Consider the following 19,562-nt stretch of genomic DNA (forward strand, 5'->3'; position numbering starts at 1 on the left):
GGAGAGGGTATAGCTCAGTGGTAGAGCGCATGCTTACCATGCACGAGGCCCTGAGTTCAATCCCCAGTACCTCCACTGAAAAAAAATAAAACAAACAAACAAAAATAAGTATCTAAGCGTATATTAAACTAGATTTGGGGAGATGGATTTTCTTAAGCATACACTTTGCATTTTATTGTATTGTAATAACAAGAGACAGATGGAAGATAGATTTTTTTTTAACTTTCCAAAAGTTTCCAAAATGTTATAGATTTTGTAAACTGGTCCCTACAGCCGCATGAAAAGGAACGTATAATAATAAGTTCTTGCATTTATTTTGAGTTCACCATCAGCCAGGAACTGTGGTAAGTGCTTCCCACACCTTTTCATTTCGTCCTCACACATTTCCTGTCTGGCTTGTATTACTTACTTCAGGTGAAAGAACTGTTTTACAGGTAATGGAACTAAGGTTCCAAGATGTTAGAGGGTTTGTCCAAGCTCATGAGTCAAGATCGCAACTCACTGTGATTCTACAGGTCAAGTTGTCCAGTTCATTCTGTGCCTCCTCACTGTACTGCACGGAAATAAAAACCAGATGTAATCGTGCCCCCAAGTGCTGTGAGATCTGTGTCACCAGACAGTTTTTAAAGATGATCAATATTGCCCTTCCAGTGTCAGGATCAACATATTTCTAATGTCTGCTTTAATAGAAAGCATTTTATATATATATATATATATTACACATAATATATCTATATGAGAGATTATTTCAGATTGTACAAGTATTTACAATTGAATTAAGTTCTTTAACTCAAGCAGACACAATGCTGCCAGGAATGTATTGACCGAGGAGGAGCCTTGAAAGCCACAGCTCTTGCACCTGTTACAGGGAGTGTTAAACCGAAGGAAGAGCCACTTTCTGGCCACACAGCGCGTGCCTGGTGTCAGCCTGTGAGGCTTTCTCTAAGATGGAACACTCCTGAGACAGTGTGTGTAAGGGCCCAATATCCGATTACCAGCTCGCCATTATCTTCCTTCCAGTGTTCACGTTCATGGCAGGGGATGCCCTAAAGCCCTTGTTGCCATAGATACAGCAGGACTGATCCTGGGATGGAAATTTTTTGATCACGCTGCACATCTTGGGGGAGCTCCCTTTTGGAATATGTTCTATTACTTACAGGCATGAACTCATTTGGAAGAATAGAGAGCTACCTCCAAAAGGAGGTAACCCTAAGTAAAACTGGGGTTGGACAACACTAGTGCATCTGGCCCATGCTGCCTGAAGCCTGAGGAACACACTGGCCCTGGAGTGGCCACATCTTTGCTCCTGCCTGGAGACACCCAGCATCTAGCTTTCCCAGTGTTTTAAACTATGTCCCCAATACGTCTCATTAGAAAGTGAATTATGACAAAGCTGTGAAATAAAGGTTTATATCTCTAGTTTGTAAAAGAAAAAAAAAAAACCCAAACAAAAAGATAAACAAACAAAAAACCAAACTAGAGCCATGTAACAATTTGGGGCCCTAATAAATGTTGGTGCCCTGCGTCCAGACACCCCTTCGTCAGCTCTCCCCAGCCGGCTGGCCATTGGAGACCCTTAGTGTTCCTGAGTTTCCCCTTCTTTTTTAAGCCAGTCTGAATAAGAACGGATCAGTTACGTGTGCGTGTGTTTATATAAAATCAACAAATACGAAATCATTTCACTAAACTTCTGTTTGTGTGCTTATGATTTTCTGTGTCCACAGTCATATCGTCCAAGGACTAGAAGAAACTCCAATCCGAGGGTCAGCTGATAACCCAGCAGGACCCTGTGGGGCCTTCCCAAGACAGATTCCTCACACGTACCTTCTGCTGCAGCTGCTCTGTGAAGCACCCAGATAACAGTATCCCGTGCATTTTTCCTGAGTTTTTCAGATACTGAAAACCACCACCAAATGGAAGAAATTAACTACTTGGTGATGGTAAGCACAGAGCCCCAGAACTTCTGGCCCCTTAGGATTGATCCCATCAATCAATCAATCAGGGAACTGTGCACAGCTGATCACATCCCTGGGCTGCCCCTCCCTCAGCCAGCCTTGAAAAGGCTCAGCTGAAACCCTTCCCGGAGTTTGAGGGATTTCTGGGTAGGAGCCGCCATGCGTTCTCCTTGCTGGGCCCAGCAGTAAACCTTTCTCTGCTCCAAACCCTGGCGTTTTGGTGTTTTTTGACCTCACTGTCTCTCAGGCACACAAACGTGCATTTGGTAACAATTTTGGAGAAGACGGCCTGGAGTCTGTGCCCACAGCAGGTCAGTCCTGGTCAGGGGCAGCCCTTCCGTGGGTCCCAGCAGCGGCCGGAGCTCACTTGGCTCTGGGAACCTGGAGGGACCCTCTCCGACAGGCCAGGTGCCGGCTGCCCCAGCACAAGGCTGTTTGGAACTGAGACACATCGGAGCTGCGGTCCACGGTCAGTGTCACCTGAGGGTGAGTGGCTCCAGCTTGCTCAGGCTGGGAATTCTTTCTATCCATCTGGGTTCATTCCATGGTGGGAAGTGAGCCGCTCGGGGCTCATTGAGAGCCACCCTGGGTCTGTTCTCTTTCAAGAACTGGGGCAATCTGTTTGGAGGTCTCCGTCTGGGAGTGGAAGTGGAATTTTTAGACTACACCTCCTCTGATTGTGCAACCGTAGCTTATTCGTTGTTTGTGTTTTCACGTGTATCATTTTGGGGTGAGCCACTCTGGCTTGCTGCAGGCTGGGAAAATTCAACCTGTGCCACCTGGGCTCCTTCCCTTCAGGGAAGTGCGCCATTCTGGGCTCACTGGGAGCCGCTCTGGGTCCATTCTCGTTGGGAGCCAGGCCATCCTGGACGCCTCTGTCTAAGAGTGGAAGTGGAATTTTTAGAGTGCACCTCGTCTGATCTTTTGTTGTTTGTATGTGTGTATGTATCAGTACTTGCGCTGGCCAGTTAAGACATCGTTGGTAACAGGGCTCACGTGTGACAGACACCAGTTTATTCTTCCCTACTGCGTTGGTTGGGATTTTCCCTTCCTAGCCTTGTTCTTTCATTCAGCTTCATCTCTGATGGGGCGCTGGTTGGGGTTTACCCCTTTTGAATTGATGGGGTATTGGTTGGGAATCCCCCTTTTGGAGCTAGAGAACTGTGACCCCAGAGACTGTTTTGGATCGTTGTTTGCTTGACATTTGATAACATTAGCTGTGAATAATTAAGTATGGATGATCAGGGCTCTGTTCCATTTTAGACTCCTCCTAGGGCAAATTTTGCAAAACTAGATCTTCAGCTATGCTCCCATAAATGAAAGAGATATTTTTTATTGTAACACTGTGTGGGCTCAGTACCCCTGAGATCTGAAGAACAATGGTCCCTAATGTCTCTGCTCTTACATCAAAGTGGGCCTTTCGCAGTTTGGCTTTTATCTTGGGGGTGAGGGTGGGCGGCTGGTGTGTGTGTTTGTGAAGGTGTACCTGAGTCCAAATCCTGTTCTTGTCGTGGTTTTGCGGAAATTGAGGCATGTGAATGTGAGCAAATGATATATACATGTTACTGTCTATTACTGTTAGTTGTTTAAACCGAAGTGGATATATGGGAACTGGAAAAAAAGAAAATCCCTGAAAATAGCCAAAACGGTTGGGTTTTGTAAAAGCAGTTAGAGGAGGACTCTGCACTTCTTTTCTGTGCCTTTGAAATGTAGATGATCTTCCTGGGCTCTCAAGGGAAGAAAGAGGATTTGTTTGTTTTTTAACTCAAATGGAAAACCTGTGAGATCTCTGGTTCTGTCTTTACATAAGAAAATTGACTTGTGGATGAGCTTTATTTAATTGACTTAAAAGTAAGTGCTTACAAATTAAATACTTCTAAGTATAAAAGCTAGAATTTCGGGTTCATGTGATCTGGGAAATGTTCAATACTGAACTGATATCTTTAATAAGCTAGCTTAAGCTTATTGGTATAATCAATACAGATGTGTCTTCTATTGTACCTACGTTGACAGAAGGTCAATAAGTTCATGTCATTTCTGTTGCAGAGTTTGTCAGCAGAAAGAAAAAATTAACTTGGTATGATGAAATTCTTATAAGTAAATTAAATGCAAACGAGGTAAAGAGCTTTTGAGTGAACTCTTTGGCAATGATTATGTTTTAGGAATATCTGCTTAAAAATGATTCTCTCCAGATATTTGGTGACTTAAAATTTTAGAGTTGTGTGAAATTAAGTTAAATGATGGAAGTTACTGAATAGTTGAATAGCTAGGTCATTTCCCAAACAAAATTAAGATACTGAAACATTCACTAGAGATTGGGATTTGCGGGAACTGAGGATTCTAAATTAACTATGTAATTGAAGCTAGGAAAATGGGGAAACATTTCAGTGTGCAGTAGGAAAGTAGGATGTGGGTTTTGAGTAAAAAAAAATGGTATGAGAAATGGAATTGCATTTTGTTAAGGGAAAAAGTGACTTGGTCTTGGAGCTGATTGTTTCTAGATGGGGGAAAAAAAAATAAGGGACAGACTAATATGGATACAGAAAGCTGTGGAAAGTTTGAAGAAAGGGATCCCTGAAAAGGGAGTTCTGTGCATGGCCTGGCTGAGATTAGATTAAATTTAATTTGGATTTTGTTATTAAAATAGGCTGCTGCAGGTCTGGATTTGCCTCCTCTCTGCTGAGAGAACAAGGTTACTTAGAATGCTTCTGATAACAAATGGTGTGAAAATTTTTGATACTTTTGACAAACTTCCTATCAAATTCTAATGAAAGTCCTTTTGACTTCAGCTAACTTCGGGATGCCTCAGGGTCCCCGAGACATCTCAGAGAAAACTATTACACTAACTAGGACTGGTTGGTATGTTGAGTTGCATGTGAAACATTGGCAAATAAGCCTCCTCAAATTATATGGTATGGATAAATGTTGGGGTTTATATATATATTTTATTGAAGTATAGTCAGTTTACAATGTGTCAGCTTCTGGTGTACAGCATAGTACTTCAGTCATACATGAACATACATATATTCATTTTTATATTCTTTTTCACCATAAGTTACTAGAAGATATTGAATATAGTTCTCTGTACTACACAGTATGAACTTGTTTATTTATTTTATATATATAGTATCTACAAATCTCGAACTCCTAATTTATCCCTTCCCACCCCATTCCCCTCTCTGGTAACCGTAAGTTTGTTTTGTATATTTGTGAGTCTGTTTCTGTTTTATAAATAAGTTCATTTATCTTCTCTTTTTTAGATTCCACATATAAGTGATAGCATATGGTTTCTTTCTCTTTCTGGCTTACTTCACTTAGAATGATGATCTCCAGGTCCATCCGTGTTGCTGCAAATGGCATTATTTTATTCTTTTTTATGGCTGAGTAGTATTCCATTGTATAAATATACCATAGCTTCTTTGTCCAGTCATCTGTCTATGAACATTTAGGTTGCTTCCATGTCTTAGCTATTGTAAATAGGGCTACTATGAATATTGAGGTGCATGTATCTTTTTGAATTAAGGTTCCCTCTGGATATAAGCCCAGGAGTGGGATTGCTGGATCATATGGTAAGTCTATTTTTAGTCTTTTGAGGGGTCTCCATACTGTTTTCCATAACAGCTGCACCAAACTACATTCCCACCAGCAGTGCAGGAGGGCTCCCTTTTCTCCACACCCTCTCCAGCATTTGTCATTTGTGGACTTTTTAATGATGGCCATTCTGACTGCTGTGAGGTGATAATCTCATTGTAGTTTTGATTTGTATTTCTCTGATAATTAGTGATAGTGAGCATTTTTTCATTTGCCTATTTGGCCATTTGTATGTCTTCATTGGAGAATTGCTTGTTTAGGTCTTCTGCCTTTTTTGTTTGGGTTATTTGGTTTTTTGTTATTAAGTTGTATGAGCTGTTTATATATTCTTGAAATTAAGCCCTTGTCAGTCTCATCTTTTGCAAGTATTTTCTCCCATTCCATAGGTTGTCTTTTTGTTTTGCTTATGGTTTCCTTTGCGGTGCAGAAGCTTATCAGTTTAATTAGGTCCCATTTGTTAATTTTTGCTTTTATTTCTATTGCCTGGGTAGACTGCCCTAGGAGAACGTTGCTGAGATTTATGTCAGAGAATGTTTTGCCTGTTTTCTTCAAGAGGTTATAGTGTCTTGTCTTATGTTTAAGTCTTTAAGCCATTTTGAGTTTATTTTTGTGTGGGGTGTGAGATAGTGTTCTAACTTCATTGATTCACATGCAGCTGCCCAGTTTTCCCAACACCGTTTGCTGAAGAGACTGTCTTTACTCCAGTGTATGCTCTTGCCTTCTTTGTCAAATATTAACTGACCAAAAGTTTGTGGGTTTATTTCTGGGCTCTCTATTCTGTTCCATTGATCCATATGTCTGTTTTTGTACCAATACCATGCTGTTTTGATTACTGTAGCTCTGTAGCATTGTCTGAAGCCTGGGAGGGTTATTCCTCCAGCTTCATTCTTTTTCTTCAGTATTGCTTTGACAATTCTGGGTCTTCAGTGATTCCATATAAATTTTAGATATTTGTTCTAGTCCTGTGGGAAAATGTCCTGGGTAAGTTGATAGGGATCACATGAAACCTGTAGATTGCTTTGGGTAGTATAGCCATTTTAATAATATTCTTCCAATCCAAGAACATGAGATATCTTTCCATTTCTTTAAGTCATCTTCAATTTCCTTAGCGTTTTGTCATTCTCCGCGTATCAATCTTCCACTTCCTTGTTCAGATTTATTCCTAAATATTTAATTTTTTTGGATGCAATTTTAAGAGGGATTGTTTCTTTATTTTCCTTTTCTGATACTTCATTGTTAGTGTAAGGGAATGCAACTGACTTCTGTATGTTAATCTTGTATCCTGCTACCTTACTGAATTCTTTTATCAGCTCTCTTAGTTTTTGCATGGAGCCTTTAGGGTTTTCTATATATAGTATAATGTCATCCACATATAATGACAATTTTACCTCTTCTCTTCCAATTTGGATCCCTTTTATTTGTTTTTCTTGTCTAATTAGTATGGCTAGGACTGGACTTCCAATACTATATTGAATAGAAGTGGTGAGAGTGGGCATCCTTGTCTTGTTCCAGATTTTAGTGGGAAGGCTTTCAACTTTTCACCATTGAGTACTACGCTGGCTGTAGGTTTGTCATAAACAGGTTTTATTATGTTGCAATATGTTCCCTCTATACTCACTTTGGTGAGACTTTTTACTTTAGATGGGTGTTGAATTTTATCAAGTGCTTTTTCTGCACCTGTTGAGATGATCATGTGATTTTTGTTCTTTTCTCTTGTTGATGTGGTGTATCAGGTTGATTGATTTGAGTATGTTGAACCATCCTTGTGTCCCTGGGATAAACTCAACTTGATCATGGTGTATAATCTTTTTATGTGCTGTTGGATTCTGTTTGCTAATATTTTGTTGAGGATTTTTCCATCTATGTTCATCAGCGATATTGGCCTATAGTTCTTTTTTTTTTTTTTTTTTTTTTAGTGTCTTTGTCTGGCTTTGGTATCAGGGTGATGGTGGCTTCATAGAATGAATTTGGGAGTGTTCCCTCCTCTTCAATCTTTTCGAAGGGTTTGAGAAGGATCAGAATGAGAAGAGCTCTTCTTTGCATGTTTGATAGAATTTTCCAGTGAAGCCGTCTGGTCCTGGACTTTTGTTTGCAAGGAGGTTTTTTATTGCTGATTCTATTTCATTTCTAGTAATTGGTCTGTTCAAATGATGTTTCTTCTTGATACAGTTTTGGTGGACTGTATGTTTCTAGAAACTTGTCCATTTCTTCTAAGTTGTCCAATTTATTGCCATATAGTTGTTCATAGTATTCTCTTATGATTTTTTGTTCTTCTGTGGTGTTGGTTTTAATTTCTCCATTTTCATTTCTTACTTGTGCCCTCTCTCTCTTCTTGGTGAACTTGCATAAATGTTAATATGAACATTCTAGAAGTCACATAAAGTTCCTGAAGTTTAGATATGTCCTGGTATAATGCTGTCAGTCATAATTCTAGTTGTTATCTTGAAATGTTGTAAGTCACAGCAACTTGACTAAGCTTCTTTGTCAAAAAACAATTGTAATCAGATCTTTTACCTTGCCTTTTTGGGTCTTTTGGTCATTCATAGACAGTTAAGCTGATGCTTTGCAGGACCACTTCATCTTCAGGTGGATTTGTAAAAGTGACTTTTTGACAAGTACAGGCTTCTTTTTAATCATACTTGCTCAGCTGGTAGGATATTTGAGAAGTCTAAGGAAAAACTCTAATTTCATGGAAGTGTTGGTCAAAGGGACTGATTGCATAGGACTGAGTGAACTGATGAATGTGGCTGTGATTTTTTGGTTGTCTGAAGTATGGCTGGCTCTGTATCATATGTCATCCGTAGTCTTCCTTTTCCCTCCGCTCAGACTCCCTGTCTCCACCCAGCATGCACATCAAAGAGGAAGGCAGGATGGTGGTCAGCTGCAGGACAGAGGGTGGCTGGCCATGTCTCCCCTGAGCCTTGCTGCTAGGCAACAGCACTGCCTCACCCAAAGAAGTCACCAATCTGAGTGAGATCGCAGAAGCTTTGAGAAAAATTCAAGCATTGGCTGCTGAGAAATACCAGTGGTCTGTAAGAGCAGTACACATTCCTCACTGGGTTTCTCCAGGGTTTTTGAAACAAGATCATGTCTGATGAGTGATGGTTCACTGCAGCTGAGCTCTGGAGAGATGCTGCCATTGCCTATAATCTGTCCTCTCCCCAGCTGCCCAGGTGCCTCTCCCTCCTCTCAGGGGATGGCTGCAGACCACCCTAATGCCTCCCTTACATGGAGCCTCTTGAGGAAGGAACCCACCTTCCATCAACCAGCACAGCACTGGTGTTTCATCTCAGATTTCACAGTGAGTTCAATTTTCTGGACAGGATTTAAGTTTGGGATGAAAAAGAAGTTTCTATCATTAACAAGTATGGCATTCAAATCCTCAGTTATTCTGTGACTGAGGAAGAATAAAGAAAAACTTGTGAATAGTCCCATGATTAGACAAATCGGGAATTCACAGCAGTTGAAGATGAAGAAATAATTTCTACTTGTCTCCATTTCTCCAATATATCCAGTCTATACCCATATAAGCTCCCTTGGGTTATAAGCTAAGCAGTATCAAAAAAGAGAATACTCTATAGTAAGAAAAATATATGCATAATCTAATTTTTGGCAAGTACTATTAATAAATCCTTTTTTTTTTTTTAAATCAGTCTGTTATTTAGCTTGTTTAAATTACAAAGCCTCCAGTTTTAACTAAATTCTGAGAGACTTTCTTTTTACTGAAGATACATGACACACAGTGTTAAAGGCTGGTGTCCTAGAGATAAGACACACACACTGTGGATGTTGTAGAATCAGAGGCAACCATCTAGATCCCTCAGTCCTCTCATAACCTCATCATCCGAAGATAAAATCTGTCATCAGAGCTGGGTACCTCTCCAGACACAAGGGATCCCCAGCAATAACAAAGAGTCAAGACCCAGAGTTGCCAGTCTTGACTTGGGGAGAGAAAGTGAGGTGTAAGTTCACTTCTGAAGCATTGCCCTGCCCACTATGCCTACCGATAAACTATTCCACTTCTTTATTTTGCCAATTAGAATCATTATCACTGCTCTCTTTTTATCTTGCTCCACTATCGTTTCTTACAACTTAGACTCTTCTGATAATCACTGTCAAGTTAAGGCTGCAAAAAGCTATTTAATTATTCTAGTAAAAACCTTAACAGATCTGAGACTACTCTGGGATGTACACAGAAGTTAATTTCATGTAAGCCACCAAGAATACATTTTACTCATCATCTGTCACCTGCAGGATCCCATCACCTTTGGCTTTGATATCAGGTTCCAACAGGTAAGGATGTTTTTGGTCACAGCTATGGATTTCAAGGTTTTCACTTGGTTAAAACATACTTTCTAGCATGCCTTTAGTTTGGCTTTATCAGTTCATGTTGGTTTATCAATTCACTATACTTGTTTAAATCTCCCCCTTTAACCCCTGTATTTTCAGGAATGTCTCACCACACACATGTTCTACACAAAAACCTCTGCTTTGAAATACAGCACATCATTGCAGAGATTTTTTTTTAAGTCTAAAAAGGGGTAGAAAAAGGAAATGTTTCTTTTTTTCACTCGATTTTTTTCTGGAAAGCCAGAGTGGTATTTTATAATGCTTTGCAAAGTTGAGACTCAGAAACGGACCTAAGCCTAAGATAGCTTAAATAATTAAATGCAGATCAGTTCAAATGAGTGTCCTGTATTAAATTAATATTCAAAGTACTCTATGCCTAAGAGCTGCTTCTCTCAACCTCACAAAGGACTTAGAAATATAGTATTTGGGTCACTGTTAAAAGTATATAATCCAGGACACATTCAGTTGGAGTATGCCAGATGGTTTCCAGAACGATTTTTGATCATTTATAATAGCTGCCAGCACTGTATTTTGTCAGATGTACAATTAAGCAACAGTGCTTAATTAGCATTTTAATATTTAAGGCTTTGGAGTAAACTTAATAATGCAAGAGCGGGTAAATAATGATGAGTGTCTGAGAAAAAACTAATTTATGGCTTGTTTTCTCTACTTACTTCGGAATAATTCAATTTTGAAGACTAGCTAAAAAAAAATTTGGTTTGAGTAACCACAGATAATCCATATCACTCTTTTACTCAAAACCCTTCATTTGCCTATCACTCAGAATGAAAACATAGACTCCCACCACAGCCTTCTCCACCCTAAATGACCTGGCCTCTGTCTTTTTGAAGCTTCAACTCACTCTTCATTCCTTTTTAGCCACAAAGGTCTAGCTTTGTTTCTGAACAATTCTGTCCTCCTCTGTCCTGCCAGTCTTCACACTTGGCTGTTGTCTTCACCTGAAGACTTTACCCAATTCTTTGCACAAAGCTCACTGCCTCACTTCCATTTATGTCTCTGCTTCAGTGGACCCTCTTCAGAAAACATCCTGTCCACGATAGTCCTTGTCATCCCTCATTCTCCAGCCCTTTAAACCCTGCTTTCTTTTCCTCAGTGGCACTTGCCACTTCTTGAAGGTGCTACATATCAGTGCTTCTCAGCAATGAGGGATGATTTTACCCCACCTCCACCCCCCCAGGGGACATTCAGCAATGCCTGGAGACATTTTTGGTTGTCACAGTAGGAGTGTTACTGGCATGTAGTTGGGAGACGCCAGAGATGCTGCTGAACATCCTACAGAGCACGAGACAGGCCCCCACAATAAATACCTGGTCCAAATGTCAATAGAACTGATATTGAGAAATTCTTTTATACACTGATCATTTGTCTCCCCAAGAGCAATACAAAGTCCATGGGAGAGAGAACCATGTGTCTTGCTCACTTACTCCCACAGCCTAGCTTTCTATACATGCATCTTAAAAGGAGTTCAAATCCACACTGCTTTCCAAAATTTTATACCAAACATTTTTAGAGTCTTTCTCACTGTTGTCTCCAATGACTAGGAAGATACCTTTGATCTTTTTAGATACTCGGCAAATCCTGGATCAGAGTGGAAATGCTAGTGTTCACACTTGGGAGGGTCTTAATCTTAAATAAGTTATATTCTCCAATATGCACATATTTATTAATATATAATATATATTCTTTACAACTGGAACTAGGAATTCTCCGAATACTTAACATGGTGATGTCGATTGTGTCTTTAAAGCATAGTGTGGTTGAATCTGTCACTTCCACAGTGTCGCCTGGCACCTCGGATCATGTAACTTTATGTCTGAGAGTAAAGTATCTCTCTTGCTTACAAATTCGTTTCATATTTATAAATTTTATTTCGAATTCTCTGGTTTTTATTACACATCTGTCCCTCTTCCTCCCACCTATTAGGTCAATGACCCAGTTGCAGCTGAATTCAGTCCCAATACCCAGATGCTTCTCTTCTCCACAAAGGAGACATGGTCCATGGGCTTTGAGAAGGGACTGAGGTGATCTTTTCCAAAGGTAAAAGCCCTTCTATATCTCAGGTATCATTTAGAGTTACGTTTCAGGTTCTTTTCCATTTTAGGTTATTACAAGGTATTGAATATAGTCCCCTGTGCTGTACAATAGGACTTTGGTTTATCTATTTGATGTACAGTAGAGCATATCGGTTAATCCCAAACTCCTAATTTGTCCCTCTCCCTCCTGTCCCCTTTGGTAACCATAGTTTGTTTTCTATGTTGGTGAGTCTATTTCTGGTTTGTAAACAAGCCCATTTGGGTTTGTTTTTGTTTTTAAGATTCCGTGTAAGTTATACTGTGTAAGTCTGTCTGGCTTATTTCACTTAATATGATAATCCCTAAATTCATCCATGTTGCTGCAAATGGCATTATTTCATTCTTTTTTATGGCTGAGTAATATCTCATCACACACACACACACACACACACACACACACACACACACACACACACACACACACACACACACACACACACACACACACACACACACACACACACACACACACACACACACCACCCCCTGCCACCCACATCTTTTCTATCCACTCATCTGTTGATGGACCTTTGGGTTGCTTCCATGTCTTGGCTGTTGTAAATAGTGCTGCTGTGAACATTGGGTGCACCACAATTCACATTGTAACAATAGCCTCCAACTTTTCTCCTCCGTATCATTTCTCATACTCTGAAAACTTCCCCAAAGCAGATTTCAGCATGCCTGAAGAATCACCTGGAGTGCCTAAGACATAAAGTACAGGGCCCCTCCCCCAGATTCCGATTCATTAGAATGGAGTATGATCTGAGCATCTATAATTTTAACAAGCTCCCAAGTGCAGCCACTGCTGCCGGCCCTCGGACCACAGGCTGCTCCAATATAACTGAGATGTAGAGTGACTTAAGTGTTAGTATATTAAAACTCACCAGAGAAACCCCTGCTAAAACTATCTGCATATCCAAAATTCAAGATAAAAGCACTTTCTCTATGATAGTATTAAATCATCTTCCTCACACCTAAACTAAAAGAAAAAAATTCATGTTATCCTGATGATGTCATGTTAGTATGACGGTATCTTAAATTAAAGTGTCATTTTACTTTGCTGTGGTAAAATGTGTTTAAAGCAGTGCTCTGCAATTTTTTCTGTGCCATTGAATCACCTCTGAGGGTCTTATTAAAATGCAGATTCTAACAGTAGGTCTGGCAAGATGCCTTAGATTCTGCATTCTTAACAAGCTCCCAGGTAAAGGTTTTAGAGTGCATAGCTCACTGTGTCCAAAGGTTACTGTGATCTCAGTTTTCAAAATACATCAGACTCAGGGTGGTAACTTTTTTCAAATGAAACTTGCAGTGCTGAGTGATCTCTGAGACACAAGCAGAAAAGTGGCTTCAGAGAGAGGTGTACACGGTGAGGACAGGAGCACGCTACCCCGACTGCTTCTGCTGTCAGGGTTCACCCGTGAGTAGGGACTGCTTAAATGTAGGCAGAGATTGTAAAACTCGGCTCTGCCAATCTGAGTGTGAGGCCTTTGCTCTAGAGTTCTGGCTCCAGATACCCTGATGTAGGTTACGTTTTCATTTTTACAAAGAACTTGTTCCTTCCTTGAAAATGGTCATAGGAATCACAGCTATGTTCTCTGCCTGAAGCAAGGGCATTATTTTACAGGTGATTCAGCCTCTTCATGTTTCCAGCATGAGCCTGCCTATTGAATTCCCCTAGAGAAACACTGCCTAGTGTCAAGGGCTGGTGGCTTCTCAGAAATGGGACGGATAAATGTTCCTTAAAATGTAGTAACACCTGAACCTGTCTACCACACTAAGGACATACAGATCTTTAAAAAACAGTAATTTCTAAAATACATAAACACAGAATCAAATATTGTAAAGCATAATCGTACCTGAGGAAAATAATTACTTGAAACCACCAACAGATTGGTAGGTTAATTGGTTAAAGTGTTAAATAGTAAAAACGGGTCAATATATTAGTATTTATCATATATGTCCCACTTAACTAGACACTGAGAATCCTACAGAGAAGACCAACATTTAGAGATCCACAAATGCCACTATCCTAAATTAGAGCTGTTTAGTTCAGATTTCCTAAACAAATTATTAACACTTTAACACATTATAATATGCATATGTAAGCAATGCTGTAAAATTAAGCACACTTTGTCTATTATATGAATTTGAAATACCCTAAAATTTTTAAATGTTTGCTATTGGAAAAATTGTTTTTCCTCCAAAGTTACATTAATGTTTAAAATATTGAGGTTGAAAGTAATGGTTACGTTTTATGTTTTACCTGTTTATCTTCCCAATAGAATATAGTCTTCCCCAACAGAAATTTAATAGGGAGAGCCTTACTCAATTAACTCCTATCTGAACTATTCTGGCTAACAGATGACTGTGACCCCGATCACCTATGTGAATACCCAGCCTCTTCTAGGTTAGCTTTAAGCACCATTCGTCCCACCTTATAAGGCTTCCTTTTCCTCAACTGGAAATTGCATTCCAACTCTGAGTCTACTCTATCACCAGCTCCTCTTTTAAAACAGTTTGTTTGAGCTCAGTTACCATTTCTCCTTCCCTTAACTAGCAGTATGAAAACCTGGCTTTACTTTATTCTAGATAAACATACAATACGATTTTCTAATTAACTCATGAAACAGAAATGTCTCACACATTGGCTAAACCAGAATGCTCAATTTGGATATTGGTTTTTTTAATGCTTTTTCTTTGAGTGTTTCCCTTCACATGCTCCTGTGTCACTTGAGCTCTGAAGCGCTGGCACTGAGTTCCCTCAGATGTCTACTCTCCACCTCCTCCTCCTCTCACCTCAACAACAGCCCTCACTCAACACAGTAGTAGGCTGTTTTTCTGCCTCTTGAAAACACCACTTCTTTTGTGACCTCTGTAGGTTTTCTTCAGTCCTTAGTTTCCCAATTATTTCTTCCACAATAAGGCACCATGGACAAAGTAACCATTCTTCAAATTTTGCATTCATTAGGATCCATAATTGTTATTTTAAGAATCCAAAGTTATAAAGGAGTCAATTTGGGAGAAGCACAAAGCAAAGGCTACTCCACCTACTGCCATAAGCACTGTATTCTGCTTGACACAGGGCAGCAACCCCACTTTTTAAAAGCAAGCAGCATCAGAACCACTACAGAAATCAGCGTTATAAATAAAAATCCCAACCAGGTGTGGGCAGAGGAAAGCAGCTGGGAAGTTTTGGAGGAAGAAATCTAATTAGGAAAGGGAAAAAGATAAACATCCTAAGGAAAAAAGGGAATAAAAATTAAGAGAGAAAATTAAAGAAATGGGAAGAAAAGACCACTTAAGGATTATAAAAGTTATATTTATTCACGATGCTACATTTATTGCATTCCCTTAGAAAAATGGAGAACTGTTTATGTACCCAATTTGCACATATAAAACTTTATACAAATTATGTGTAGCACATAAAGGCCTCTGGTACAGCTAAAATCCTGACACTACAATTTGGGTAATCCTGCTTCAGGGTCTCCAGTTTATCAAGTCTGTCCATAGAAAATAAAAACTGGAATTATAGTCAGTCTTGCTGCTCACACTTAGAAATTATTTTAAATATAATAAAATAAAATTTTCAATTACTCTGAAACCCAAAAAAGGTAAACGGAGGGAATACATTTTGTTACCAATCTCAATTTAACAGTATGACAAATTCACACCTTATTTTGGCTGGGTCTTTTTTTAAAAAAGAAAATCACCTTAGTTTTAACATTATCTTTCTAAGTTGTGGCTGCTTCAAGAAGGTAAGTCGTTAAAATATTTACCAAACAATTAAAAAATAATAATAATATTCCTTTTACAAAATGGTACAACAACACCTTAAGGAACCAGAAAATACTAAGTGTCTTTGGCTATACAACTAACAGGCCATTCTTCCAAAGAGAATAGGGCATATTCACCTCAGAACCAACTACAGAAACAGAAAGCATAACAGAAATATGCATAGAATTTAATGAGAGTTTGTCTTGCCTTTTTCCCATTCTACCCATATAATAAGCAAGGAGAATGCAATGCACACAGTCTTCCCAGGTGAGACTCAATAGCACTACAAAGATACCCAAACTTCTGCAAAGGCAAAGTGAATTAAAACAATTACACAGCTAAGTGACGACTGAAGGGACAAATGTTATTTGCAATTTTTTTAACTTGTTTGCTTCTTTTCAAGCCTACAAGTGTAGAAATTATAGCTGATAAACAAAAGGTCACAATCTTCACAAATGGAACTATAATAGAAAAATAAATCAAATGAAACATTTATTAATAAATGAAGCCTATTTTATTACTTCAAGTGTTAATGATAAAAAAATTTCAGCACAGCTGTTGCATTTAAAAAAGTGAAACTACATACTATGTTTCTAGCTCGGTAAACAGATGGACCTGCTGTCTCTGAATGACATGACAATTGAGCATTGTACAGTACATCTCATGAAGACCCGTAAATTAAAGAACTACTGGTTTAAAGTTAGTGATTATGAAACAAATACATATTCATAGTTTGAGCTTCTTTTTTCTTCCTCGACCATCAGGTGCTCCGTCCATTTTACGTTTCTGTGTCTACAAGCAAACAGAAGGATTATCTTCATCACTAGAGCGCTACTAATGTGAAATACGTGGGAAGGCCAGACGGCACCTGACTAGTAACTGCCAATTAGTAACAGGTACTGGGTTTTCTTACTCAGAATAACCTTAATTCTCCAAATAATCTAATCCACATATTTCACTAACACAACAAAATTTTAATGCTAATAAAGTAAATGAATAGTTAACAATTAGCAACAGTAAATCAATACACCAAACAAATGTAAAACATGCCCTCTTATCAAAAGAAAGTAGTAATGAGAAATATTTTGTGAGGTTACATAAATACCAGACGTTACCCACAGATACTCATTTACTCATGACTTCATAAATTGTTAAATAACAAAGTGACTTTTTGCTCAATTTTTGCTTTCATATTGCTAAGATATTACTGGGGCAATAAATCAAAACTTAGAAGTCAACAGTAAAGGCTGTAAAGGCCACTGCTTTCTTAAGATTTCTTTACATATTCTAAAATTATAACTTGTATTCTGAAAGGCAAGCTTAAGCTCTTGGCACTGATGAGACAGAACTCCCAGGCTCCCACAAATCCCTGCATTGTCAGCTACCATCATAATGTGATTTCCCCCCACAATGCAATCAGCTGCATTGATTATTATACTTTCTCAGCAATTTAAGGCCATACTATTTACTAAAAAAAAGACTTAACACATCAATAGTGTGTTCATTATGCCAAGTAATGTTCAAATTCTTGAAAAAAAAGTTCTCCAGGAAAATGTTTACATTTTCCTGAGTACTTACTGAAGGTTTTGGTCCTCTTTTCTTTTTCTCTGCCTTCTCCTTTTCTTCTAGTTCCATGTTTTCTCTTTCAATCAAGGTAATTAAGGTGTTACACCTCCTTTGGAGCTCCTGAGTTATAAACATTAATTTACATGGTAAACTTACAGATAGAAAATACAAGTTTTCATGATTTCAACTTCAAAACAAAGATGTTTTTATAGCGTAATATCACTTACATACACCTGAATAGATAATTATTAGTTCCTTTTGCATTATAAATTTTTTTCATATACAATCCAGGTTAGGATAAAGTATTCGTAAATTTTTCACTTCATTATTTAAGGCCATACTGTTGAGTATTCTTCATAAATCCTTCCTTCACTTAGGAACTGAAGCACTGAAAATGAACATCTCTTAATAAAAGCAATCCTGCTACTTAGTGTCTACGCCTGAGAACCACCACCACGTACATACAGAACTTAACAGTGTACATAGTTGAGGGTCAAAATCAACTAAAACTTTAGTAGAGGTACATATAATCTTTCCCTTAAAAGCATGACCAGTAGAATTATGGTAGTCGATGCACCACATGCCGCCTTTCCACTCGTGGAAAAAAAATCATAAAAACTTATGGTGAGTTCCAGCTCCTCTCTCTCCAGCAACCTATACAGGCTCCAAAAGGATCTGAGTGTAGTGTGGAAACAGTAAATAATCTTGAAGAAAAGAAGTCCATTTGTATCACTGCTGGGTCCTTACTGAGTAAAACTGGTTTTATCCTTGTCCTAAGTGGCATTACTACACAAATAATCGCAACAAAATCATTTTGAAATGTTATTGTATAGAATACAACCACATAACGTTTAGATATTTGCAACAGTAAGTCCAGAGAGAAGGCAGTATACTAAAGTTCTGTATTTCCTTTAACAGGTAAACTGAGACACACGTGCCAGAACATGTTACAGATATGCTGGGGTATGACTCTTCTTGGTTCTCAGGTGAGGATTATGGCTCAGTTGTTTATCCAGGGGCTAAACACATGTTACCAGTTCTTATGTGCGCCTTAACACGAAACATGTTGGGAAATAATACCAGCTCCTGGGCGGTGGTATTATACCTGTAAGTCAACGTAGCGCTGCATCTTGCTTCACTCACTACAAAATCACTCTTACTAACTATATGAATTGTTCCTACTTAAAAAGACATGAGAGCTTACAGCAACTGAATCTGTCTTCCCTAAGGTTTCATAAAACAGTAGCCTCCGTTGTTTATCAGTGGTCAAATATTTAAAGTTTGTGCCCTACGGCCCCATTGTGAAGAATGACAGTGTATTTTAAATACAGAGGGAAATCTTACTATAAAGTTGTTTAAACTTTGCTGTCTCAGTATATCTCAAAATTAAGACTACCGAATTTTTTTTTTTGGCATTATCATCCTGAAGAACACAAGATAAAGCTAAAAGGTCAAAGGTGATAAAGTATGTAAGAAAAGAGCAATTCAAAGCTAAACTTTTCTGAATTTTAACTTTAAATTTTAGGTCATTAGAAATGTAACTTGCTTATCAGAAACAGTTCGATATTGGGAATAAAAACAAAACCTAGCACGAAATCAGTACAGTGTTTTACTACATTAAGTTAGGCTCGGGATTCTGATGGGCAGACACCTAAATGCAAGTCCTCTTTTTACAAAACCGAAAGTCAAATTTTAAAATTAAGACCATCATATTCAGAAATTGAAACTGACAGTGACATTTCCTCCTATTTGGAACCTGATTAAAGTTAACATAAAAAACTAGCCCTATCATACACAGTGATGTTAAAAGATGTGCTATTAAACGATGGAACCAAACACTCTTATGTTACCTATAATTTTAGGTTTTTATGTGGACGTGAATAGTTTCTTAAGAAAAGTTTTAGGTATCTTGAAGAACATTAAACAATATACTTTGAACTATTTGCTACATTATTCAAAAAGGCCACAAATACTCACCATAGCAGTCCTGGACTTTAGAAACCAGTCAAATCTGAACTGAGGCGAGTTGCGAATACACTGTCGCAATTCATCATAAACATTTTCTTTGTCGAATCCAAGCTTGTGAAGCATACAGATCAGAAAACGATCCTCTTCTTCAGTATAGTTTTTCCCTTTGTTGGTACCATAAGATATTCTCAGCTGATGAAAAGGTGCTTTGTACCGTCCAATCTATGAAAAATCAGATTATGTATATTACATAAAATACAAATCC

At 38.5% G+C, this 19,562-nt stretch overlaps 1 protein-coding gene and 1 non-coding gene across 2 annotated transcripts in view; one reads left to right on the forward strand and one right to left on the reverse strand.

The window, feature by feature from the left end:
• TRNAG-ACC (transfer RNA glycine (anticodon ACC)) lies at nt 1-75 on the forward strand. Its single transcript has one exon. It is a non-coding gene; the product is annotated as a tRNA-Gly (tRNA).
• Nucleotides 76-15,287: 15,212 nt separating this feature from the next.
• SMARCA5 (SNF2 related chromatin remodeling ATPase 5) overlaps nt 15,288-19,562 on the reverse strand; it is a 33,967-nt gene continuing 29,692 nt past the window's right edge. Inside the window, exons 22-24 of the mRNA XM_074377934.1 lie at nt 19,307-19,519; nt 17,342-17,449; nt 15,288-16,555 (exon numbers count right to left, since the gene is read on the reverse strand). Of these exons, the coding sequence (XP_074234035.1) occupies nt 16,490-16,555; nt 17,342-17,449; nt 19,307-19,519 (387 nt within the window). The 3' untranslated portion in view covers nt 15,288-16,489. The remainder of the gene's footprint in view (nt 16,556-17,341; nt 17,450-19,306; nt 19,520-19,562) is intronic.

This window comes from Camelus bactrianus, chromosome 2 (genome assembly GCF_048773025.1).
Source record: "Camelus bactrianus isolate YW-2024 breed Bactrian camel chromosome 2, ASM4877302v1, whole genome shotgun sequence".
Lineage (NCBI taxonomy): Eukaryota > Metazoa > Chordata > Mammalia > Artiodactyla > Camelidae > Camelus > Camelus bactrianus.